At 41.0% G+C, this 25,873-nt stretch overlaps 3 protein-coding genes across 3 annotated transcripts; all 3 read left to right on the plus strand.

The window, feature by feature from the left end:
• Nucleotides 1-1,882: 1,882 nt before the first annotated feature.
• Nucleotides 1,883-10,742, plus strand: lrp10 (low density lipoprotein receptor-related protein 10). Its single transcript, XM_084344732.1, has 10 exons — nt 1,883-1,918; nt 3,346-3,512; nt 3,673-3,705; nt 3,968-4,112; nt 4,597-4,790; nt 4,895-5,484; nt 5,594-6,030; nt 7,242-7,436; nt 7,976-8,105; nt 8,799-10,742. Exons 2-10 carry the CDS (start codon nt 3,464-3,466, stop codon nt 9,462-9,464), a joined length of 2,439 nt encoding a protein of 812 aa, XP_084200858.1. The 5' UTR covers nt 1,883-1,918; nt 3,346-3,463; the 3' UTR covers nt 9,465-10,742.
• Nucleotides 10,743-11,734: 992 nt separating this feature from the next.
• On the plus strand, nt 11,735-15,624 carry cirop (ciliated left-right organizer metallopeptidase). Its single transcript, XM_084343970.1, has 14 exons — nt 11,735-12,185; nt 12,297-12,390; nt 12,682-12,733; nt 12,822-12,971; nt 13,073-13,198; nt 13,281-13,365; nt 13,685-13,830; nt 13,911-14,088; nt 14,240-14,309; nt 14,413-14,509; nt 14,751-14,858; nt 14,943-15,080; nt 15,224-15,333; nt 15,412-15,624. The coding sequence occupies exons 1-14, from the start codon at nt 11,777-11,779 to the stop codon at nt 15,608-15,610; spliced, it is 1,962 nt and encodes a 653-aa protein (XP_084200096.1). The 5' UTR covers nt 11,735-11,776; the 3' UTR covers nt 15,611-15,624.
• An 8,085-nt stretch (nt 15,625-23,709) lies between these two features.
• On the plus strand, nt 23,710-25,772 carry LOC311251258 (putative E3 ubiquitin-protein ligase RNF144A-A; the record flags this gene model as incomplete). The annotated part of the gene is made up of 4 exons (XM_084343636.1): nt 23,710-23,857; nt 23,989-24,089; nt 25,074-25,229; nt 25,323-25,772. The coding sequence occupies 4 exons, from the start codon at nt 23,710-23,712 to the stop codon at nt 25,770-25,772; spliced, it is 855 nt and encodes a 284-aa protein (XP_084199762.1).
• Between the last annotated feature and the right edge of the window lie 101 nt (nt 25,773-25,873).

Here is a 25,873-nt window from a genome sequence, read left to right on the forward strand (position 1 = left end):
AAATACTGATGCCCCCACCCCATACATCCAGAGCATTGTAAGACTTTAGTACACATCTGTGCAGTCCTCTGCATCCTGACAGGAACAATTATCACTTTGGAAACGATATCAGTGCCAGCACATCGATGAAAATTGGACTTAAAATTGACTTAAATGTATTCAACTTATTTCTGTGCTTAGAATAACTTATTCACATGGGTAACACGATATTATAATCACCATTATTGAATGGTAAATGTATAGTTTATTAGATATAGTTAAGTCATTTTACTGTTAAGAAACAATGAAATGATTCATAAAACATTTATTAAGCAGCTGTAAAGGTTAAAAACATCAGTCCCAACTCTCTAATGGCTATAATAATTATAATAATAATCACGTTTATCAATGAACTACACAGTATTCATTTACCATTTACAAAGTATTATGAACATCAACTTTCCAATAAACAATTGCTATTAAATAGTTTATAAAATCATTGTTTGTTAACAGTTAAATAACTATTAAATAAAGTTTAATCAACTATAAATTTGCTGTTCTTAATTATCTATGATTGTTTATTTTAATGATATAATAAATTTTATAAAGTGTTATCAAAATATATATGTTAAGATATCAAAGAGCCAGAGAAAATACAGAAGACATGACCTCAGTGTCGTCAGTGATTGCTGCTTTTAAGTAATCAGAGCTTTAAAAAATAGCAATACCACAGTGAAGAAATACTTTGTTACAAGTAAAAGTCCTGTGTAAGTATACAGTATGTCTAAAAAAGTATTCCTTTTGACAAAGTACTTGAGTAAAAATAGTTACTTTCCTTCACTGGATATTATAAAGTCAAACTAAAGGGATGCTACAGCTGTGTCCATGAGTCCAATAGTGGACTGCTTTTCAAAACCAGGTGCCTCCGTTACCCACAATGCAACTCAGTTAATTACTGATAACACTTTTTTTTACTTTTAACTGGAGTATTGTGACTTTAACTTAAAATCTCCTTCCAATCAAACACATGTTTTGCTTACTGTTCTCTTGGATGATGGGGCTTCATCTGGCAGATTAATGTTTATTTAGTTTAACAGCAGAAGACTGTTTTCACATTCATGTGCTGAGGGAAGAAAGCTTGGTCATCTGAGTTCAAGATGTAGGCGTACAAGATGACTTTGTGACATCCCAAGTAGTTTGGAAGCCACTGAAGGTTTAATATGCATTACAGAATGGACTTGAGATAGGACACATCTTGCATGCAGCAGTTAAATCTTATGAAGAGAAAAATACTTGGATATTCATAGACTTTTATAGACTTTTCAATGACGAGAAGGAGGAGGTCTTTTTACTATTTATTTTGTGGAAAAACTACGTAAAACCCAAATTAATATTTAAAGCAAAAACGTGTTGGGAGAAGCATTCAAATGCTTTGAGTAAACACGAGTAAATTTACTTTTAGATTATATTTTATGTCCTAAAACATGGAGATCTTTGAGTAAAGCAAAGCTGAAATGTAGTAAAGAAGAAGTAGACCTAAAGTAGCATAAAATAAAAATACTGTACTTCAAATAACTAAGCACAGTACTCAGTAAGTGTACTTTATGACTTTTAGGTATCACAAGTGGTTCCTCCTCCATTTTTGTGAATAAAAACTGATGTTGTAGTATTTTTGTGAACCGACACTGACACCTTGTGTCATAAAGGAAACATTTCACCAGAGCTATTTTTAACCATTCATCGCGCTATATGAACACATATAAACACACGACTTTACAGGATCGTGGATGAATTTGGTGTGAAACTTTTAAAATGAAGAAAAACGAAAGTGAAGTTTCATGAATGGCAGAATAACAGCTAAGCCCCGCCCCCTCGCGTCACGAGCTAAAATATACGGAAGTAGCTCAGAACTTGTCAACAAGAAAGGCCGACTGACATGGTAACGTACTCGGCTCTTGTCCTTTTTTACCATTTAATCATGTTTTTACCGCTCCTGGCCTACGTGTTGTGATTCATTTGGGTACTTAAACCCTCCGTGTCGTTCTCGGAAACATTTCTTTGCGGTGTCGCCGCCGAGAAAAAGCGTCTAAACCGAGACCGAAGTCAGGATGTTAGCATTAGCAGTTAGCTCGATGGAAGCTAGCTGTTAAAGCTCTTGTGACTGAAGGAGGCGAGCAGCTGCTCACCCTCTTCTCCTTCAAAGCGAAACTATCTAGCAACGTTGTCTTAGGATATTATGTAATCATTGTAGGGAACAGAGTGAGGTGTTTATCGACAGGAGCTCGAGCATCCTCATAGTTTTACATTACGAAATAAGAGGTAGACTTTGAAACTATTTGTTTGGCAAGGACTTAATCTCGGAAATGCTAACGTTACTGGCGTCATTGTCGAGCAGATTAGAGGAAGGAAATAGCTTTGTGTGTGTGTGTGTGTGTGTGTGTGTGTGATTAAACACATACAAGATCAAAACAACGTCAACTTCAAGAGACCCACGTATTGTTTTCCTACCCGGATATATAACAATATTAGGTTAATTATGGATACTACTGCATTGCACACTGTTTTAAGGGCTAGAGTAGCTGCTCCTGAGCAAAACACCTCACTCTTTGAGTCCTTATCTGATAAATACGTTTTAAAAATGTTGGGAAATAATATCCCTTGAGAAGGTAAATCAAAAAAATTGTCTGAAGTCAAGTGCCACACAAATAAGAAGTTTACAAAATGGATCAGGAGTCTAGTTATTTTATCTGAATGAAGGCTTCATGAGTACTTTCTTTGTTGATTAATCTGTTGATAACTTCCTTGGTAATCGGTGAGCAGTTGAGGTGAAAAACGTCGATCAGGGTTTTTCCCACAGCCCAACATGACGTCTTTATTCAGTTCACAGTCTTGTGGAGTAAAGACACCAGAAAATATTCACATTTAAGAAGCTGGAATCAGAGAATGAAAAGAAAAATGACTCAAATCAAGTAATCGATCATCAGAATAGTTTGCCATTACTATAATAGCTGGAAGGTTAATTGATCAATCGTTAGGGCTCTAATCTGAATTAAGATGTAATAACATAAAGGCTTATATGTTTCAACTAAATTTGTGTACAGTAATTTTCCCGCTGATGTCTAAAAAATAAAAGATAAGCGTCCCCAGTTGCAGACTGTGTTTTTAAAATGGGCTTTTTGACCCATTGGTACCTAACTTTAATACTTAACTTGGCCATAACTATGATAATAACTGTTTTGATGTTTATGTTAGCTGTCCTATTTGTTGTCAAACTAGTAGAACGATAACTTAATGAGGCTTAAAAGTTAACTCTTCACAGCCAGATCTAACATGCATCTCAATTATCGTCTCTTCCTCAATTTGCAGGTGAAGTCTTCCTGAACAAAACCACCTAAAATGACGCCTCTCTGACATTTTTTTTTAAAGTTTCATTTAAAAAAAAACAAAACAACAACCAACATTTTAGAGGAGATTCACTACCACAATGACAGTCACTTACAACCTCTGTGCCCTCCTAGTTTTCACCATAACAGGTGAGTGAATAAACACACATTCATAAGAGGCAGTTTGTGTATCTTCTTTAAATGTTTATCAAGCAAAGGTTATGTTTGCACTTCTCATGTCATACAACATTTTACGATCTCTGCTGGAGATAAAACACCTCTGTTTTGTTTTTGCTTATTTCCTCTGCAGCATGCAGCCATTTTGAGCCTGCCCTCTGCTCTGGTAAGGAGACAAGCTTGTTGGCACTTATGGCTCTTATGTTTTGATGTCATCAAAGGTTTTTTTTAATGTCACATTCTCGTTAAACTTTTGTCTAATGTGTCACAGTGGTGAAAACTGACATCAGCCTGAGCAGATCATATTAACAGTACTTAACATTGTTAAGGTTAAAGCAAAGATAGTAATTTTTTTTTAACAATGCTTAAATAAACAGGATCTAATTTTGGTTTCTTTACAATTGTGCCTTTGTCTTGCTGTTTCTCAGCCCGCTGTGGGCATGCCCTCCAAGTCTTGGACACTAAAGTCGGAGAGATCAGGAGTTCTGCTTACCACAGCTGGTCCTACCGCTTCGGTTCCACCTATGACTGCTGGGTCATTAAGGGTTCTGAGGGAGAACCTATAGTTCTCAGGTAAAGATGCTGCTTTGAGGCTTGTTTCTAAAATGTGTAAACTGTAAATCAGATGCTGTATACAATCTTAAAAATGCACTGAATTTAACTGATTATCATGTAAATATGAACATTATTGAATGTTTTGCAACACAAAAAAGTATTGCAACAGCAAGTATTGGACCCAGTCTTGCCCCATAGTGTTCTGTGGTGAGGATGTAATACGGATTAAACAGTTGAGAAACTGTTCATAGATAAAACAGTCAGACATGGGGGTTTGTTTTTGGATAATTCAGCACACCAAATACCAGATTGAACAAAAAACTTGATCACATTAATGTCAGAATTAAATAACCTGTCCTGCATATTACTACATATCGATATGCAGGACAGGTTATTTAATTCTCATTACTCAAAATGTCAACATTTTATAACAGTAGACAATTCATCTTCTTTGTTAATAGGCTTCTCATCTCACTGATCTTTACTTTAAATCCTTTCCCAGCTTCTCCCAGTTCTCAGCCCGGTGTAGGAAGGAATGGGTATCTATAAAATCATCAGCTGGTGGTGAGCCATTTGTACTTTGTGGCTCCAAGTTGCCACAACCGATGGAGTTTCCTGGTGGAAACATCACAGTGACACACCACTTCCTCCCACATCTGTTTCCTGTGTCATCTTTTCTGTTGAATTTCGCCAGAGGTACGAGAGCAGGGTGTTATTTTCTTTTCATTTGTATCTTTTTATGGAAATTTTGAAAGGAATTAAATCAACATCTTAATTTCATTTTATTTCTATACTTCCAGACTCTGGTGAATGCCCAGTAACATCCTTTGAGTGCCTCGGGGGCCACTGCCTTCCTCTCTCTTGGCGCTGTAACGGTCAGGTGGAGTGTCTCGGTGAAGGTGCTGGCCTAGGCAGCGATGAGCAGGGCTGCGATGCAGACGCAGAAACCACAGAACCCCCAAAGTTTGGCAGCACAGATGAAGAAGAGAAAAAAACAGAGACGTATGTAGAGAGGAAAAACGATAGGGACTCTGAGAGACGTATGGTTGCAGATAAGTCACCCGACAGAGATATGGAGTCTGATCTGTGGGCGCTGCTGAAGGAGAGGGCGGAGGAGGAGGCCCAGGTGGATCAGGAGCAGCCTCAGACTCAGAGGGTGAACGCTGTGACGCCTACTCCCATTGAGTGGCCCTGTGGAGGGCTGCTCCAGACCTTCTATGGAACCTTCTCCCCTCCAGCCATCCGGGGTCCTGCAATGTACTGTGTCTGGACTCTGGACCCTCAGGACTCGAGGCCGCTGAGACTGGACCTGCAGCAGCTGGTGCTGGGGCCCGGGGACAGACTAACCGTGTACAATAGAGAGCAAGGCAAAGGAGACGTTATTAAAATTGTGAGTTTCCGATTCAGAAATCTCTCCAAATTTTAATTAAAGCATAAATGTTTTCAGTATTTTAAAAGGCGTTTTGTTGACATGATGTTCCCTTTCTGCATTTCGACAGATCACCAGCGCCTCCAATTACAAATCAGTCCAAGTTGAATCCCACACTGGCCTGCTGTCATTGACCTACGAGACTCTTCCGAGCTCGGAGGGAAGCGGATTCAACGCCACGTTCCACGTTGGCACATACTGCCCCCCTTGGGAGGGTCGTTGTGGGGGAGCAGCAGGAGGCTGCTTTACCCAGGAGCAGCGCTGTGACGGGAAGTGGGACTGTCCCGAGACGGGGAAGGATGAGGAGGGCTGCAGGGGCTGTAGTCTGAACCAGTTTGCCTGCGGGGTAGCAGGGCAGAGAGCGGTGGCGTCCAGTCACTTCGCTAGTAGGCCGGTGTGTTACCCGGTCACAGAGAGATGCAACTACCAGCTGTACTGTGCTGACGGCAGCGACGAGAGGGACTGCACCGTGTGTCAGCCAGGGACCTTTCATTGTGACAGCGACAGGTCAGTGTTTAAGAGAGTCTCTGGCTCAGAGAGGACATTTTTGTTCTCAGGTTTAAGAGATTCAAAGTTCATTCTTGACTTTGAGAACAAACAATCTTACTTCAAGGTCCATTTAGGTGCTTTTCCAGAGCGTATCACACAGTCTTTATTTTACTGAGAGACTTTATGAGCACCTCAGACTCACCCAATTTGACTAAAAAGTTCATGTTCAGGTCTTTGTTCTTGACCTTGGAAGCGGCAGTCAACAAAACAGTCTCTCTTCAAGATGCATTTTGTAGCTCTTCGACTACTCTTGTTTTGTTTTTATGACTGTGTGTCTTTATTGTGGTCGGGTTTGTTAATTATCAGGGCTAGGTGTGTCTTTGTTATAAAGTGTGAGTCAGAGGGTGAGTCAGAAATGTGACTGTCTAAGAGTTAAAATGGATTTTTCTGAAATATATTGTGTAGTAGGACTCGATTTTCAATCATTGACTTATTGGTAAACTTTGATAAACGGTTCGTAAATGTTCCTGAATATTTCCTGGTTTCTTTACTCTGTGACATGAACTGAATGTCTTTAGTTTGTGGACAAAATTAGACATTTGAGGACGTCATCTTGTCCTCACTAGGAAAACACTAGTCTGACATTTTATAGACCAAACAAGTATTTGGTTAATCAAAAAAATAACAAAGATTAATTGAAGAAGAAAAAAAATTGTTGCAACCCTAGGGTTTAAGCAAAACTGATATTGTAACTGCAATGTCAAATCAAATCGAGACAGTAAATCTAAAGGCAAGCACTGAGTCTGTCTTATGTTTCCATTTCCATTAGCTAAATGTGTACATAGCTGATTTAATTAAAGAATAACTGAAAATTAGGACTTACATTGACCCATTCTGGGCTCATGTAGCTCAAAAAAGAGAACCTGAATAAATAATAAACCAATTAAGACTCATCCCATGGGCCTAAATCACTGCATTGTAAATCAATATTTGTATAAAACCCATGGTTAACTGTTTGATGTATTGTATACATCTTTTGATGAAATGATTCAAACATAACATCTCTTCAGCCAGTTGAATACACTCTTACAGTATCTGAGCATGTGCTGTAAGACTGCACCTTGTGGTTTTACTACAATGCTCAGCATGCAGCTTCATGTGAAACTGAGTCTCTCCTGAGTTATTTCTGGACGCTCTGACACACAAACGCCCCATTGTTCCGTCTGCAGGTGTGTGTTTGAGAGCTGGCGCTGCGACGGCCAGGTGGACTGTAAGGACGGCACGGACGAACTCAACTGCACCGTCATCCTGCCCCGCAAGGTCATCACCGCGGCAACAGTGGGCAGCCTGGTCTGCGGGCTTCTGTTGGTCATCGCTATGGGCTGCACCTGTAAACTGTACTCGCTGCGGACCAGGGAGTACAGGTAACTGTTTAGTACATCTTGTCTCTGCTGTAAGCAAAGGATTTCCTGTGACTTGGCTTCTTCTTCTTCTTCTTCTGCCGAGTTTTGTGCAAATAATGTGACATAGTGAGTCACGAGTTGTTTGTCTTACTACTAGCTTCAGTTGTTGCCAGCACTAGCAGACAGCACCTCTCGAACACAGAGCAGAGCCTCTCACAACGCAGCCAGTACACTGCGTACTTCTCTCTTTTTAATGAGAAAAACAAGAACTACCGGGTTGTTGTAAAGTGTGAGCTTCCCACGTGCAATTTGTCTCAGCCAGAGTGGGTTATGTCATGTTTACCCTTCCAAAAAGTACACACACAGCACCTTTTCTGATGAAGTAAAAACCTTAGTTATCGTATAACAAAACCACGTATGAGTTAGTTATAAAAGATAATAAATATATAAAAAAGATGCATCAAGTGCTTCACAACAAGAAACAAAGTGTTCCAACAGTCTCAAGCAAATTGGAAGTGTTTGAGCGTGAATGCGATTTTAACGCGTCTGTTTTCCGGCAGCTTGTTTGCTCCAATCAGCCGCCAGGAAGCAGAGCTGATCCAGCAGCAGGCTCCTCCCTCCTACGGTCAGCTGATTGCTCAGGGGATCATCCCGCCAGTGGAGGACTTCCCTACAGAAAACCCCAACGAGGTGAGAGAAAAGGGCGCCACACGAACTGTAAACTGCCTGCAGTGAAGCACATTGTTTACGTTTTTTTAGTCCACTACAAGTTAATGTTAACAGCTGGTAAATGAAACAAAGTGATGATATACATTGAGTACTATTGGTATAAAGCAATTCTGTAGACTTTATTTGTCTCCCTTCCATTTATAGTAACAATTAAGATGTGGTATTAAATGCATTGAGATTCTGCAAATTGTCGGTTTAGGTACCTTGAAAGTGCTTGAATTTTACTCTTAAAGCTGTCAAAGCCTGTTCTGTTCATTCCTGGGAAGAGGCCACAGAGATGCTCATCTCACGGTCATCTATAGTCAGCCCTGTCTTTAAGCCATGTCCTCTATGTTAGCAGCCGTATTAAGTAGGCTGTGTGGACTGAAGTAGGCAGACTTGTTAAGATAGAGCTAATGTGCTGTTACCATGCAGGTTCACACTGAGGTGCTTTGTTATTAGTTGGTGTTGACAGCTGAGGTAGAGGAGGAGGAGGAAGAGGAGGGATTAAGTGTGTAAAACACAGCCTGGACTGTCTGATGGGATCAAAGATACAAACTCGCACCTTCAACTCGACTCCAAGTTTTGTGTTTCAAATGATTTGTTAAGGTGCAGAAGGTATTTTAACTGACTTGCTCTTTTCTGCTCTCCATTTCTTTTCACACTCCTCCTCAGACCTCGTCTCTTTCTCTGAGAGGAATTCTCCAACTGCTTCGTCAGGACGCCGCCAACTCCCCGCACCGCAGACGCAGGCCCCGATTCGTCCGCCGGGCCGTCCGTCGCATGAGGAGATGGGGCCTAATCCCCAGACCTCCCTCCAGGCCGAGTCAGACGTCGAGCTCCGCCCAGCAGCAGTCGGACGCCGCTCCTTCTGGCCAGGAACCGACTCACTCCACTCCCACGAGCTCCTCGTCGGCCGTGGAGGCGGTCAACCAGCCGGTGCCTCAGAAACTTGGCTTGTTGGCTCAGACGGAGCAGCAGCAGCAGCAGCAGCAGCAGCAGCAGCAGCAGCAGCAACAGGGAGCACCACCTCCTCTTCTGCCACCGCCTGTCGCGTCCCCACCTCCACCTCCGTACGCTCCCCCAGCTCCATCCTCGGCCACCCCCAACACTCCTCCTGTCGCCGTCCCCCCGAGCAGCCCCTCTCTGGCCTCCATCTTCCACACGCTGGGCCTGAGCATCTCCCTCTTCAGAGCTTCGCCCTCCTCCTCCACCAACTCCATGCCCCTCTCCGCCTCCCCTTCTTTCTCCTCCTCCTCGTCCTCATCCGATGACGACGTGCTGCTTATCCCCCTGTCTGAGGACACCACTTCAGAGGATGATGTACCCATGCTCACCTGAATGACTTCCCCACCCCACACACCAGCCCTCACCCCTCCTTTATCTTCTCACTGATGAAAACTGAAACCCAGTCTTTCCACGTTTGTTTGAACTTCAGCACAGGAGCGAGACTCACCCTCACTGTGCAAGTCTGGTGCCTTTTTGAAATTGAGTTGGATTTGTTGACTTATGGAATCAAAGTATTCGACCATATTTCTTTTTTTTTTTTTAGAAAAAGACCTTGAGAAAGTTTTAGCCGAGCAGCATGGCTGACGTATGTTTGACAGGAAGTGTAGGTGAGTATCGGATGTGCACTTAATGAATGCCAGGCTGCACGTTGAAGGTAAACTTTTGCACAGAAGAATCTTCCCTATCCAGAAACTGAGGCAGGCTACTGTCAGGTTGAATGATTAGAGTTTTTAGACGACGTGATGGAAGATATTGTGTTTGTATGACTGTGTGAATGCATTTGCGTTTTAGTCTTACATTTGACGGCGGAGCGTGTCTGTAGATGTGGATCGTGTCCACGTACTTCTGCATCCAGTGTCATGTAATATCACAGATGATTATATATAAAAAAGAAGAATCATTTCCCCTATTTAAGTGCCTTTTGAGGAGATTCCTGTAGGTGGTAGCTCGACGAGGTTTCGATGATACACACTGCACACCAAAACACACAGAGGCACATGTTTTCTCACACCATAGCACGCATTGACACATCAGTCGCTTTATTATTAAAAAAACAAAAACAAACTGCATGTCTACTCTGCAAGCTGGCAATAACTTTTCGGGACCCCTATTTTAGTGCACATCGATCGCAACATAACTGCGTGTTCACTCTTCAAATGAATGTATGTAATCTACAAGCAAAACGTGTCAAAAGACAATCTCTTTGGTGCCTGATTTAGGGATGTGTATGTGTGTGTGTGCGTGTGTGTGTAGTGTGCACAGGAAGATGAGGCGCCCCGGTGATGAAAAGGGGGGTATTCACAAAACGACCTCAACTTGAATCTTCAACCCTTGAGGGGAATCGATCGCATTCTGTCATATTTTTGACACAACAGACTTGTGGTGTGCCATTTGTATTATTGTACATTCTATGGTGTTTTTATTTCGGCAAGTTACTTTTTTTTTTTTCTGCTCTAAAGTTCTGTTTAGCTTCGTTGAATGTATTAGGGTCGATGTGGAGTAGCCGGAAGTTTTAAATTTGCAGAGAGAAAGTGATTTTATGGTTTATTAGGGTCAATTTCACTGTATATAAGTAAAAATGTGGCTGAGATTAAACAATTTGCACTTTTAGGTGTTTTGTGTGTGTTTGTGTGTTGGGGGTGGGGTTGGGGGAGCAAAATACTGTAAGAAAACACACCTGAGCCTCAGTGATGTCAGAGTCATTGTGCTTTGTATTCAAAAGTCCTATGGAAATTCAGACATGACTCTGAGAGAGCTCCTTTAGTGGAAGGAAAGCAGAGGCTCAGATCATCACTCCGGTGTGCAGGATGACTGGTTGCCACTGAAGATTGTGACTACATGGATGGACTGAGGTTGCAATCACCTACAAGGTAATTACAAAGAACAGAGAGTTGATTAAACTGATGGATAATTGCTGCAGGAAAGTGATAATTGGAGCTCAAATTCACTACATTTCACAGCCACTCCAGCAGTTACATGGCCTTAATCCTTGTGGCAGAGTCGTTCAAAGTGGGCTAAAATTTGCCCATAATTACCTTTGATTCGGCCTGCGAGATGACAATGAAAACATATGAGCTTATTTTGTTTTTAATGTTTTTTATATCCATCGAAAGTTTGCGATTACAGTACATTACATCCACTTTTACAGTGACCTCATTGGCTGTCAAAGTACACCCTTTAATTACATTTCACATTCATAGAACTGAAAGTTTCCTACAGCCCATCATTGTCTGTTTCCACTGTGGTCTAAAGACCCGCAAAGATTAGATAAATTAGTCCCCTGACGTATGAAAAAGCAGTCCATGTGTCATGCTTTCTTCTTTCTACTCCATGATTATCTGTCGAAGCACATTAAACAGAAACAAACTGGTGTGTGGCTGCAGATTTTTTAGGAACAATGGCGGAAATAAAATGCTACAACTGAAGGACAGATGCTACAACAGATGTTACAATCTGAACCTTAGCTTTTACACCTGAGCATGATCTAAATGTATATATTTAACTGTAAAGGGTGTTTCTGTTAGTTTGATGTACACAGCCACGACTGAACGTATCCTGCAGCTCAGCAAAGCTCCTCAAACCAGAATGTCTAACAGCTCATCATCCTCCTCGCTGTGACCCTGACACAGGTCCCACCTATAATTATGGTTTTACCTCCATCCCAGAGACTCTGGGTGGGGATGCTGGCGGTGATGGTGACGGTGGTTGTGGAGTTCCCCGGAGCCCTGCAGAAGTGCATCTTTGATGAGGTCCAGGCTCAGAACGGGGTGGTCCGAGCTGCACCCGTCCACCCAGACGGCCCACCCAGACCCGGAGCCCAGGCTGGGCAGCAAACCAATAATCCAGGATGGAGGGCATCACCCCTGCATGGCCGGTCAGTGAGGCACAGGAGAAGCCTGAGAAAGATAACCCCGCCCACTCCCACCTCACCACAGCCAATCAGGATCCGGAGCTGGATTCCGAAGGAGAGCAACAACCTATCAGAGGCTGAGGAGGAGAGAGTGGCGGCAGCGGTGGAGGAGGCCGTGAGGATGGTGTCTTCTTTACTGTCAGGTGACACACACACACACACACACACACACACACACACACACACACACACACACACACACACACACACACACACACTAAAATGCACAATAATGAACTGTCGACCTTTAACAGTGGACAGAGGGACGGGTCCGTTGCTGCTCAGCAGAGACATCAACAAATACTGCAAGTTTCTCTGGAGGAATTCAAGCACTGCCAACTACAACAGGTGTGTATGTATAGTGTGTGCGTGTGTGTGTGTGTGTGTGTGTGTGTGTGTGGCCTCAGCCCATGAAACACACTCCTTTGGACTATTTTGTAGAAAACAAGGTGTCTGGCAGATGATCACTTATAAAAACAAGGTGAAATTGAATATCAGCACTTAAATGCTTGCTGAAATTCATATAGATTGCATAGTCAGCTTGTTTTTGATCACCCATCCCTTCCTTTTCACTTGGCACCGTGAAATAAAGGAGAAATGTTGTGAAACTTAATTAAAAAGTCAGCTTTCTTCCTGCAGGTGTGGTCGAGCCAGCAACAACTACAGATCTGAGACCTGTCTGGATGTGACGGTAAGCATCAGCCTGATCGACTTTGTTACAGGAATGTAATCCGGCACCTAATATGTTACGCATTGTTTGCTATCCTCGTTATCAACAGATCCCAGATGATCACCTGGCTGGGTGTCATATTTACCCCGAGGCTGATTCACCTCGCAGGACTGAGCTCCGTCCTGAAGGCGCTGGACTCCCCGACACCGACTTCCTGCTGTACCTCCACGTACAGGCCACTGACAAGTGTAGAGCCGAGGTAGAGAGCCGCTGAATCTTAAAGCATAACTGAGAAGTGAATAGAAATTAAATAGTTAAAGAAGAGAAACTGACAAAGTGTAACAATGAAACACCCCTCAGCCTAACGTGTTGGCCTACGCCGTCCACTGCCAGACGGACACCCATGGACGACCTGTAGCTGGGGTGGTGGTGATCTGCAGAGACAGACTGACAGGAGCCACGTACAGCCACCAAGCTTCTGTACAGGTACCGTCAACAACATTCATCATTACACTTACATTATTGTTTTAATCGTGTGTTGAATCGTGTGCTCTCATTCGTTTCCCAGACTGTGATCCACGAGCTGTTTCATGCGCTTGGTTTCTCTAAACATCTCTTCCACACCTGGAGAGACTGTTCGTCCACCTCTACAGGTTTTAAACACAGTTTGATATTTTTTATGTCCATTAAGAGGCATTACATCGATTTAATGTGGATTTTGACTCATTTGTTAGGTTGTTTAGTGTAATTATCTAAATATAAATGGGTGTGAAGTTGTCAAGGGACAACTGAATCTACTTGTGGGTTGTGTGCATTTATTATGGCAACAAAAACAAATGATTTCTTGAATTACAAACATGTACTTTTTTTACTTTTATACTTTGGGATTAATCATCTTCTTTTGCAAATGTGGAAGGCTTTGATGCTATGAAGAAAGAGCTATTGATGAGCAATCTTTCAATTGTTCTCCAGTTGGAGCTGCCTGTTCTCCTCGAGGCAAAGTGACTCACTCTGATGGATCGGGCCAGATGAGGATTTACACCCCGTCCGTCATCTCAGCCCTGCAGAAGCACCTGGCATCCACTGACCCAGAGCTGGGAGCGCCGCTTGAGAACCTGGTACCAAGCAGCTCCAGCCTAACCCCTTTTATCATGATTTATCATGCGCTCTCCTTACTGTACAAGTTTTCTGTCTTCAGGATCCAGGCAGACCGTCCTCTCACTGGGAGTCCAGGGTCCTGCAGGGCTCCATCATGGCGGCGGTGCTGGGGGACCCCACCACAGTTCGGATCGACCCGGTCACCCTGGCTGCACTGCAGGATACAGGCTGGTACAGTGTCAACCTGAGCCGGGCACAGAGTCTAGTCTGGGGAGACGGTGAGGAAGATGAAGATGATAAACTTATCAAAATAAGTACATGGAACATCTGGATGATTGCAAACAGGAAGAAGACAACCTGACTCATGTGTCTTAAGATTGTTTGCAGGAGAAAAAATATATATAATTCAATAAACGTGTGTTTTTGTAGGTGAGGGAGCCATGTTTGGTTCTCTGTCAACCTGCGGGGACAAGTCTTCGCCCTTCTTCTGCACTGGCAGGTTGATTTATAATTATGTATTTGTTTTATACACAGCAACTTCTGTTACTGAGGTCACTTTTTTCTTTTCCAGCACTAATGTTTGCATTACTCCTTCCTTTCAGTGCATCTGGGTGTCATTATCTTCACCTCCACAAGGGGGAGTGCCAGACTGATGAATACCTGGAGGGATGTGAAGTGTACAAACCTCTCAAGAATGGAGTAAGTTTTATTTCCTCTCATGTGATTTAATACAAAAACATCTTCACCGAACAATATTCTTCAGATTATAGAACAAATGAAACTCTTTTACTCATTTTTCTCTGGACTTTTCCTTTTTCCAGCTCTTTAAAGCAGAAACATGTCTGTTTATTTCTATTTCTTGCACCCTACATTGCAATTTTTCCCATTTTTTCCCATTGCAGCACCAATGTTTCCCCCTCTTCTTCCTTCTGTCCTTCAGAGTGAATGTTGGATAGAGGAAAATACCTGGAGGTCAGCTGAAGAGGACTGGAGCGGGGAAATATTTGGCGTCGACAGCCGTTGCTTCTTCTCCAGCCTGACCAGACAGGTGAGTGCTCGCGCGTGAATGCTTGTCACCAACTGTTTTCTTCTTTTTAACATGACTTTCTTTCTCTACATGTCTTTCTTTCAGAACCACAGTGAGTTTATTTTGTTCAACAGCTCCGTAGAGGGACGCTGTTACAGACACAGGTGTGCCGGACTGAACAGATACCAAATACAGGTGTCTGGCTCTGATTGGGTGGACTGTCCAGCAGGGGGCACCACTCAGGTAACGTGACACAACAACATGCAGTAGCCTACTGTATGTGAACTACACCTCACTGTGAATCAGAAGGGTTTTATCAGGGACGATGTGTAGGTGTATGTGACGATGATGCTTGATCTTGATGTCTTTGCTGTTTTAACCCTCAGATAAAAGGATATCAGGGTTTAGTTTCCTGCCCTGACAGGAGGTTATGTCTCTACGCTGACATCACTCCTCCCTCAGGTGACGTCATTCCACTTCCTGCTTCTATCACAAGGCAAGTATGACTTTTAACAAGCGCCTTCTTCCTTCACTGTAGCCTTTAATCATACTAACTTCATTTCTGTGTACTCAGTGATCCCTATGAGACTCTAACCTCAGCCCAGAACGAGACCTGGTCGCCGCTCAGACCTCCTGCAGAGCTCGCTGGGGCCTCAGCGCTCTGCATCACTGCCGCTCTGTGTTTCCTGGCTGCAGTCGTGGCGTCTTACAGGAAGTGTTGCTCCCGCAGCGTCAGGATCCACTCTGCCCCAGAGGAGCACAGTGATCTGTAGCAAACACTGGCAATAAAAACTTTTTTTTGGGCTAAATTGTCATTTTCATTCAAACAAAACATTAATTTGTATGTGAGCTTTTAGTTGTTTTTTCATCAAAACTGCAATGAACACTACGTCGGAGAAACAGGGCACACCATCCTCACCAGACTCCCACTCCAGCAATAACTTAATCATCACAGGGGTAGAAAACAATGACCGCTGGACCAGCCGGCAGAGAAAGAGGGCAGAAAGACTCTGGATCCAGAAGCTGGACACTGTTTTTCACAATGGCCTCAATGACCATTAACCCAACAAACCCTAACCCCAAAACAAAAACATCACAGGCACTTATATATTTATCTATTTATTCATTACTAACACACATATATACATCCATTTATGTTTTATGCATGATGGAGACTGTCTTAAAGAAAAAAATATTGTTTGAAGACATTTGCAGGGTTTCTTATACATGTGGCACATGCAATTGTCTTCACCATGGGCGCCTTGAGCCTGTTCCACCTTGGCGAGAAGTCTGGGACGGCCAGGGATTGAACCCAGGTCTCCCACGTCGGAGCCGCCATGCCCTACCACTTTACCATCACACAGATTACTGTCAGGATATCAGACGCCCCTTCGATATCACAATTTCCCTCGCCAATGACAAAACATGACAAAATATGAAATAAATATAAGTTTAACTGAATGAATAAAGACATAGAGATCGTCAAGAAACAAGAGACAACAAAAAACACACAGAAACATGAGGCTGAGATAAAGACTGTTGATGTGCAGGATGTTGTTTCAAATTTCTACATGTTATACACTGGTAGACTCAGTTGGGTGGGTGGAATACAAACATTAAGAATCACAGTTGATGAATAACACTAAAAGCTGTCATCTTGATATCAAGCTGCTGTTTGACATTTCTGAACCCACGTCCAGTGCTGACATCATGGGCTCCCCGCTCTCTCTATCAAGGTTGGCTCGGAGTCGATAGAGTAATAGAAAGGATCACAATTAATGCAACAACAACAACACCAACAACGATGAGACCGATGACAAGAGGATTCTTCAGGATGTCAGCTGGACTCTTACAGGGTTGCGCCGAATTCACATCTGGTGGGAAAGTCAGACATTCACGTTATTTTCCTCAAACATACACTTTTAATGAAGAGGGATTCAATTCACAGACTTTTTCAACTCACCTTCCTCTTTTTTGCTCATTTGTATCCACTTATCTGACTTTGTCCGACTGTCCGGGTGTTGTTTACTGGAGTAGGCTGTGGTTTGTTTTTTAAGGAGGAAAACATCTTCTGCTGGGGCCCTGTGCTGGTCCCTGGTGAAGCTTGAAGCTTTCTTTTCATGCTCTGGATGACCATCCTCTCCTCTGTAGCGATGGCTGAATGACTCTTTGTTCCTGTCTTTTCTCGTCTGTTCTCGACTCCCTTGAGCTCGTCTGTTTTCTTTATCACCTGCACTTTCCCTGAATCTTCCTTTGTGCTCCACTTTGTGTCCCGTCTGTTGATCCAGATGACCAGTTTCATCCTGTCGTTCTCTCCCCTCGTCTCTCTGACTCCTTGAGGCTTCAAGTAGAAGAAAAGTCATACATTGATTAATTATCTGTAAATGTTACATGCTTTGAAGATTTCTTGATGCACGTTTGTGATCTTACCTCTGTACAAGAGCAGATACGCAGTGCGGGAACTGTTGAACAGGCACATTGAAGTTATTGTTTGCACAAAGCAGCAAAAAGTTGAGAACATACATTGAGAATTTGACATTACAATGTCACCACAAGGTCCATTTAACAGTTTAGCTGTTCTGAAGCTTTCAATCATATCACATGATTTTCTCAGCAACTTTAGACGTGTTATTTAGAGAATATGGCCAGAGATTTTCACTATTCCTTTAAAACTGCACAAACATACCCTATCTGCTGAAGACTTTATGAAGCAGTGGAAAGCTCTGACACCTTGTGCTAAGATTGTTTCGTCACATATGTCAGACTTGATTAAATAGAAAATAATCGAACATACTTGTGAGTCCTGGTTTGTGCAAATGGTTGTTCTTTCACCTGCAACAACAAGAGCAACGTTCAACAAACATCTGTTTATAATTACATGTTTTTATGACGTTTGTCAAACTGATGGATGAGTTAAATTGGCCCTCACCTTTCTGACATCAGCATCATCAAACTCATACCAGGTGTCGTCCTCTTTGGACAGGATGGTGGCTGTGTAATGTCCACCTCTGAGACCGCCCGTGTGATTCACCATCCCATACAGTCTGTACGTCTTGTTCTGCAATGAAGAGCACAGTCAGGTACATGAAAATGTTTTAAAAGCAACTAAGACCATTCAAACGAAAACTACATATAAAAATGACTTTTCCTTGCCTTCAGCTGTAATTCACATGGCACTTCCACGCAGCAGTCTGATTTGAAGTGCGACATGGTGCTTAAGTCAACGTCAAACCTCTTGAGGAGAAGAATCATGTTCCGAGGGAACTCTGTCATCTCACATCCCTAAAAAACACGATTGTAAACACACATTCAAAAGGTTTTGCGACGCTGCAATTAATCCAATCCCACGAGAATTCTGAACAACCTCGCAATATTGTAAAATCACAGCCACTTTCCGGCATATTTTACCAATCATCTTGGTTTCCAATGGGTTCCACCAATGTCTGTGCAAACCGATGAGCCATATATATGGGTTACCAAACAATTTTCTCTTGCTCCTGCTATTTCATTGCAAAAAGCAATGTGAAAAGCTCATGTGAAATCAGACATTTTTCCTGCAACAACCCCCTGAAAACATTTGTTCAAGTCATAGTTGATGGAAACTTACACTGGTCGCGTCTCTTTTCTTTTTACATTCGTTGCAGTACACCATGTTGTCTCCACTGAATGTTTTTGTCTGGAAAATACTCTGAAAGCCTCCTTCCTGTAGAAACACAATCGTTGCATTAATTAAAAAGCACACTGAACTTTTGGTATAGATAGCAGCCACTTTCCCATTCATTGTCTGTGTAAGCTGGTATCATTAGATAGAGCAGACAGACTGGCTCTATGCTACTCACATTTGTGCTAAACAATGCAAACATTACAAACACTGTATTTATTTAATTTCCCTCCTTCCAGACTTCTTGACTCTGAACTATCTGCTCACCACGCTGAAGGTTGAATCCTCGGATGCTTTCAGTGGCAGTGGAAGAGTCCAGAATGGATTCGTCTCTTCATTGATGACGTGATCTTTGGAGCACTTTGTTGTGTATGTCTGCTGTCCTTGGAAAACCTTGAGAAAGATATATCAGTTACAACACAACATTCACATTTATTGACTTGTTACTTACACTTTTGCTTTACTAAGTGCTCACCTTAGAGGCCCGTGGGCTGACCTTGTGCAAAATCAACTCCAGGCATTCAGCAGCATCACGTTGTTGATTAACTGCAGAATGATTCATGAGAGATCAGTATACTCAATCAACCAAAGCATTTCAGTTAATCTACAGCTGCTATATGACCGTCCTTTGTCCTATCGATCACTGGTCAACTTACCATTTTCAATCTCCAAAGCTTTTGCAATGTTTTCTGTTCCACATGTTGTTTCCTTCAGTTTTTCAAAGATGTTCCTCAGCTCCTTGTCTGTGATCTTTAAATCCAACCTTTGGGGAGAGGGTAGTTCATTGGATTGGACCCAAGCTTTGGAAACTACCAGCATGTATATGTTTTCTAATGTTAGAGAACTAGAGAAACCTGTAACCTCACATGAAGAACCTTAAATTAAAGCTGATGTATCACTCTACAAAATGCTCTCCGTTAACACTTGTCATAATTGTCTTGCAACTTTGCTACAGATACAAACAGCTGTTTCAAACCTGTCGTGGAAATCCGTCGCCATGAAGAGAACTTGCAGGACACTGTTGAGGTAACATGTGTTTCCTTGATTATAAAGGCCATTATGAAGTCTCTGTGGCTGAGTCACTTCAAAGACATAAAAACACAGTGTCATTACACCATCTTCATTCATTTATAAGTGTTAGATTATGACAGGAGTATGTTATTATCAGTCTTTATTACATTTTGCTTTCCTCTTCTCTGATGCAGCTTTCCCTTCCTCCAGGGGTCGTTTCCTGGAGTTACTCATCTTCCCTGTTGACTCTCCCCCTGAAGACATAATGTTATTTTATTTTATTAGGTAGACAATCTATTTCCTCATCCACTACAGCCTGGCTGAATACCTCTCTCTTCCAAATGATCCATCACTGTGAAATCTGTCTGCATAAACATGTTATTTTTTCTTTAAATTTCTTGGTCAGAGAACTGAAGGACTGCAAGACATTACACTAATGGTTACACTGAAATGATCAACTGTCAATACTGAATGTCACAACCAAACTAAAATCCTTCTGTTGTGCAGTCTAAAGTCCAAGAGGTGGCGCCCTATGTCCACATATTTACATTTAGATGTTAAAAATATTTCAAACAGCAAAACAAGAAGCATAGAAGTCAAACCAAAGCAAAAGTCTGCCTGGTGATAACTGATCTCAACATGCACACACATATAGATTATTAAAATTCATTAAGTGGCATGTTATCACTGAAACTATCCATGTGTGGCTTTTAACTTCTCAGACCCACAAGTGTCCATGTCTGAACAAGCTCACAGTAAACTCTGAAAATACTCAAGTCCAGCTCCGAGGAATATTCTCCTAAGTTATCAAACACACAGAAACTCTCCACTGGCAATAAAGAGACAGATCCAACAAGGATAGGCTACTTAGAAACTATTGAACGTCTCAAAGCTCTTCATTTTTCTCAAAGCTTTTCAAAAGAAATTGAATGACTTTAAAACAGCGGGACTGAGGATATATCAGCTGTAAAGAAATAAAGAGAAAACTCTGGTTATACTCACAGGCGGCCGGTCATCAGAGAAAGCAGTCAGGTTTCCTCTCAGTGTCTTGAGCTCGCTGACAGCCTCGCCAATTAAAACATGTAGTAAAACCTGTTTCATTCAATCCAAGGATCGACATTTAAATTCAGCGACTTAAGAAAGTGTCTTCTATGTTGGCAGAGAAGAAAGGTAAATTTGGTGTCAGCCTTCCTGTGCAGATTTTCCTTTGACTTTTGCAGAGGAGACTGTGAAAGGCTCCTATTGGCTTGGGAAGGAAAGTCAGAATGAGGTCATGCTCTGCGACTCTTTTCCCATCAACCACCAGAGTGAAGAACAGTTACATTCCTGTGGTTTGTTGTTGTTGTTGGTTTTTTATTCCAGTAATTTGCAGTAAGTCAAAAACACATCCGTGTTCCTGTTTTATCTACCTGTTGACAGAATGTAGTCCAACTACATTCAGGCATGTGCAGTAACTTATCTCCTGATCAAAACCTTTTTAGTTTCAGTTCAGTGTTTCTCACTTAAAAACGTTGTGTATCCTTGACGATCATGATTAACTTCACAGTCTTTGTTAGGACCATTTCGAGCTTTTTTACTGTGAATCTAAAATTCATTCAGGATAAACCAAATATTTTAAGATGCTGCAGTCATCTGTGCCCGTTAACATGTTGACCGACACACCCAGTTATAATAAAGCGTCCACCAGATTCATGTCAAGGAAGAAAAATTACCTGATTGGCAGGAATGATGACGCACATGTCGCTCAGGGTAATTTTATTTAACAACACAAAGAAAATAAAGAACAGAAGAGCTTTAATGTGTGTAAGAGTTTAACATGCTGTATTATCATCTCTTTCACATATAACACAAACTTTATTAACGCTCTCCTCACACATAATATCTGGCTGATTGCCGTCAGGCGACACTGAAGCTGCAGGTTTTCTCCCCCTGTTGTGTGCCAGGAAGTTTCCCCAACAAGCCAAATTGCTGAAATGATTCAGTGATAAAAAAATCCAGCAACTGAAGTGATTATACAACAATCTTTTCACGTTAGGTCCTGAGCAAGCAAACAATTATTATTATTATTATTAATTATTATACTGAATCAGTTAGGCTAAAGTTGGAACTATATTATAATGCAGTCTGCTTATTCAATTCCTGCATAAGTTTAGGGTAGCTTTAGTAGCAGTAGTAGTAAAATGAAAACTGCAGAAAGTCGTGGTGAATCTACGGCGAAACAGTTTCAAATCATGGTTAAAGGGGCACCATGGGGAGGAAATGAAAACTCAGAATTTTAATATTTACAGTATCAAAGAGGAAATAATAAACTGTTATAAAATGAGCTGTTCTCAGAGGAAAATAAAGTCCCCAGAACACTGTTTGAAGTTAGAAAGGTGGCAGGGTCCGCCACATGTTGTTCTTTAAGGTCAGTTTGTTTATTCAGTGATGAAAACAAAGAGTTTGTTTATTTAGTTTAGTAGAAACACACAGCACACAGTGGAAATACACAGTAGACACAGACAGTAGAAAAACACAGCACTCAGAAATACACAACACAGTAGAAATGAACAGTAGAAATACACAGCAGAAATAAGCCTCACACAGTAGAAATACACATCACACAGTAGAAATACACAATAGAAATACACAGTACACAGTAGAAATACACAGTAGAAATAAACCTCACACAGTAGAAATACACATCACACGTAGAAATACACAATAGAAATACACAGTAGAAATACACAATAGAAATACACAGTAGAAATACACAGCAGAAATATACAATAGAAATAAACCTCACACAGTAGAAGTACACAATAGAAATACACAGTAGAAATACACAGCAGAAATACACAATAGAAATAAACCTCACACGGTAGAAATACACAATAGAAATACACAGTAGAAATACACAGTAGAAATACACAGCAGAAATACACAATAGAAATAAACCTCACACAGTAGAAATACACAATAGAAATACACAGCAGAAATACACAATAGAAATACACAGCAGAAATACAAAATAGAAATAAACCTCACACAGTAGAAATACACATCACACGTAGAAATACACAATAGAAATACACAGTAGAAATACACAATAGAAATACACAGTAGAAATACACAGCAGAAATATACAATAGAAATAAACCTCACACAGTAGAAGTACACAATAGAAATACACAGTAGAAATACACAGCAGAAATACACAATAGAAATAAACCTCACACGGTAGAAATACACAATAGAAATACACAGTAGAAATACACAGTAGAAATACACAGCAGAAATACACAATAGAAATAAACCTCACACAGTAGAAATACACAATAGAAATACACAGCAGAAATACACAATAGAAATACACAGCAGAAATACAAAATAGAAATAAACCTCACACAGTAGAAATACACAATAGAAATAAACCTCACACAGTAGAAATACACAATAGAAATACACAGTAGAAATACACAATAGAAATACACAGTAGAAATACACAGTAGAAATACACAATAGAAATACACAGTAGAAATACACAATAGAAATACACAATAGAAATACACTGTAGAAATACACAATAGAAATAAACCTCACACAGCAGAAATACACAATAGAAATAAACCTCACACAGTAGAAATACACAATAGAAATACACAGTAGAAATACACAGCAGAAATACACAATAGAAATAAACCTCACACAGTAGAAATACACAATAGAAATACACAGCAGAAATACACAATAGAAATACACATCACATGGTAGAAATACACAATAGAAATACACAGTACACAGTAGAAATACACAGCAGAAATACACAATAGAAATAAACCTCACACAGTAGAAATACACAATAGAAATACACAGCAGAAATACACAATAGAAATACACAGCAGAAATACACAATAGAAATAAACCTCACACAGTAGAAATACACAATAGAAATACACAGCAGAAATACACAATAGAAATACACAGCAGAAATACACAATAGAAATACACAGCAGAAATACACAATAGAAGTAAACCTCACACAGTAGAAATACACATCACATGGTAGAAATACACAATAGAAATACACAGTAGAAATGCACAGCAGAAATAAATCACATGACTTCAGGGAAACCCTGAACGCCTCACAGCCTGTCAGTGATGAGGCCGAGCAGTCATCAGACGGTGTTTCACGTCAGAGGGTAAACATCGCGAGTCGACATGGGAGGCAGATCATCCAAACGCAAGGAGAGGACAGAGAGAGAGCGACAGAGAGACACTGTCAGGACGAGGACAACCTCAGAGGAGAAGTGTTATGACCCGAAGGACCGCACGCTGAGATTTGTAGACGGAGAAGATGAATTAGACTGTGAGTAATCGAGAACAATTTCACATTTCACATTTCCTTTTCCTTCCTTTATTATGTTATTATTATTTTACACACTATTGAATAAGAAATCCTTAATCATAGCTGCACATCTTTTCATGTGTGTCTCATAGTTTTGTGTAACGACTACAAGTCTCTCAGAGCAAAGATGTCCTGCGGTCACGCTGTCACTCCGATGTCTCTCACCGATCATTGTCGCAGGTTGTTGGACGAGGTATGATGTTTACACCTTCATCCTGACATTTACAGACGTGTTAGTTCATTATTTCATTTCTTTAGTGGAAAGCGGCTGCTTGTGTAATAAAACTGTGTTTACATACAGGGCTGTAGACAGGATATTAACACTTTATAATACTATTATTATTAATAAATGATGCATTTATAGTTATTTTGCTGTTGAAAAACAATAACAACAATTCATAACACATGTATTAAGTAATTGTAAAGGTTAAAAAACATCAGTTGCAACTCATCCAAACAATGTTTATAAATGAACTACATAGTATTTATTATCATGAACATCAATTGCAACTTTCCAATAAACAATTGTTAATGAAAAGTTTATAAAGCATTTGCTTCTTAACAGTGAAATAACTATTAACTAAAAACTACAAATGTGCCTTTTTTAAAAATTATAAATCATTGTTTTTTTAATGATATGACAGATATTATAAAGTGTTACCAAATATTTATATCAAGATTTCAAAGACCCAGAAAAAAAAATATACAGAGGACATGACCTCAGTGACCTCCTGGTTATATAGTAAAACAAGTTGTTCAAATATTTTTAATAAAAGACACAAAGTGATCGATAATACAAAAACTTTATTTTCAGGGGGAAGGTAATATTTTGAAATTGACGTTGTTGTTGTTCCTAATAGCAATAAATAAAGTTTTTTTTTTCCACATTTAAAGGTGCACTATTTAGTTCTGGGGAAGTAAAACAAACTAACTAAATAAACTCTCTTTATTTTCATGACTGGATAAACTGATTAAACAAATGAACCTTAAAGGACAACACCATTTCATAATGTTTTCCTTTGTTTATATGTGGCGGACCCCACCACCTTTATAACTTCAAACAGTGTTCTGGGGACCTTATTTCCTCTGAGAACAACTTGTTTATTTATAGTGTGAATTTAATTTCAGAAAATACACAGTGCCCCTTCAAAGGTTTTTCTTTGTTTTTCTTTTGAAGGGCAAGTGTGAATTTGTGTGTGGCCAAACTAGCTGTGATGTCGAGTGGACCTTCGACGAGGTTTCTAAAATGGCTCTTCTGACTCCTGAAGAAGTGGAAGAATTTGAGAAGAAAATGTTCCTCAACGCCGCGAAGAACTTCTTGGACATCAAACAAGTAAGTGTATTCTGTTTTTAGGATTCAAATTTCCTTGTTAACAACAAATAGTTTCTCATTCTCACTCATTTTCCATGTGACTTCTCTTCACAGTGTCCTGGTTGCAAGTCTCGCGTGGTGAGAAAGGATCTCTCCAATCTGAACGTAGAGTGCTCGGTGTGCACAGCTAGCAAGAGAAGGACGTACAGGTTCTGCTGGCAGTGTTTGAGGGAATGGAAAGGTCGGGCTCCCCGCTCAGACCGCTGTGACAATGACGGCTGCCCAGATCCTTTGGACATATTGAGGAACTGTCCGAATGTCGTCTTCAAGGATGTGAAGGGGGTCAACGGCTGCCCCTCCATCCGTGCCTGTCCCACTTGTGGCATGCTGGTGGAGCACAACAAAAAACAGTGTAAAAGCATGATCTGCCGTCGGTGTAAGGTCAAATTCTGCTTCGTGTGCCTGAAAACAAACAAGGACTGTCTGCAGCAAAACGCATACGGTCTTTGCCCCACTGGTGTAGCACCCAGACAGAGATCTATACCTGTGTGGCGCAGGAGGTGATTCTGTTTATTGGATTTTGTCGTCTAAAGACATGCAACTTTTTTTACAAGCTCTTATTAAACTAGCCAATTCACTTCTACTGTAGAGTTTAGAAGAGAGCG

Source organism: Pagrus pagrus (genome assembly GCF_965226575.1).
Source record: "Pagrus pagrus genome assembly, chromosome: 22".
NCBI lineage: Eukaryota > Metazoa > Chordata > Actinopteri > Spariformes > Sparidae > Pagrus > Pagrus pagrus.

What these genes read in the sequence shown, in the direction of transcription:
- cirop (XM_084343970.1), top strand. Translation starts at nt 11,777, where the DNA reads ATGGTTTTACCTCCATCCCAGAGACTCTGGGTGGGGATGCTGGCGGTG. An exon ending in GCCACCAAGCTTCTGTACAG is followed by an intron (nt 13,199 to 13,280) that starts GTACCGTCAACA and finishes TTCGTTTCCCAG; the next exon opens with ACTGTGATCCACGAGCTGTT. An exon ending in ACAAACCTCTCAAGAATGGA is followed by an intron (nt 14,510 to 14,750) that starts GTAAGTTTTATT and finishes TCTGTCCTTCAG; the next exon opens with AGTGAATGTTGGATAGAGGA.
- lrp10 (XM_084344732.1), top strand. Translation starts at nt 3,464, where the DNA reads ATGACAGTCACTTACAACCTCTGTGCCCTCCTAGTTTTCACCATAACA. An exon ending in TCTGTTGAATTTCGCCAGAG is followed by an intron (nt 4,791 to 4,894) that starts GTACGAGAGCAG and finishes CTATACTTCCAG; the next exon opens with ACTCTGGTGAATGCCCAGTA. An exon ending in CTGCGGACCAGGGAGTACAG is followed by an intron (nt 7,437 to 7,975) that starts GTAACTGTTTAG and finishes GTTTTCCGGCAG; the next exon opens with CTTGTTTGCTCCAATCAGCC.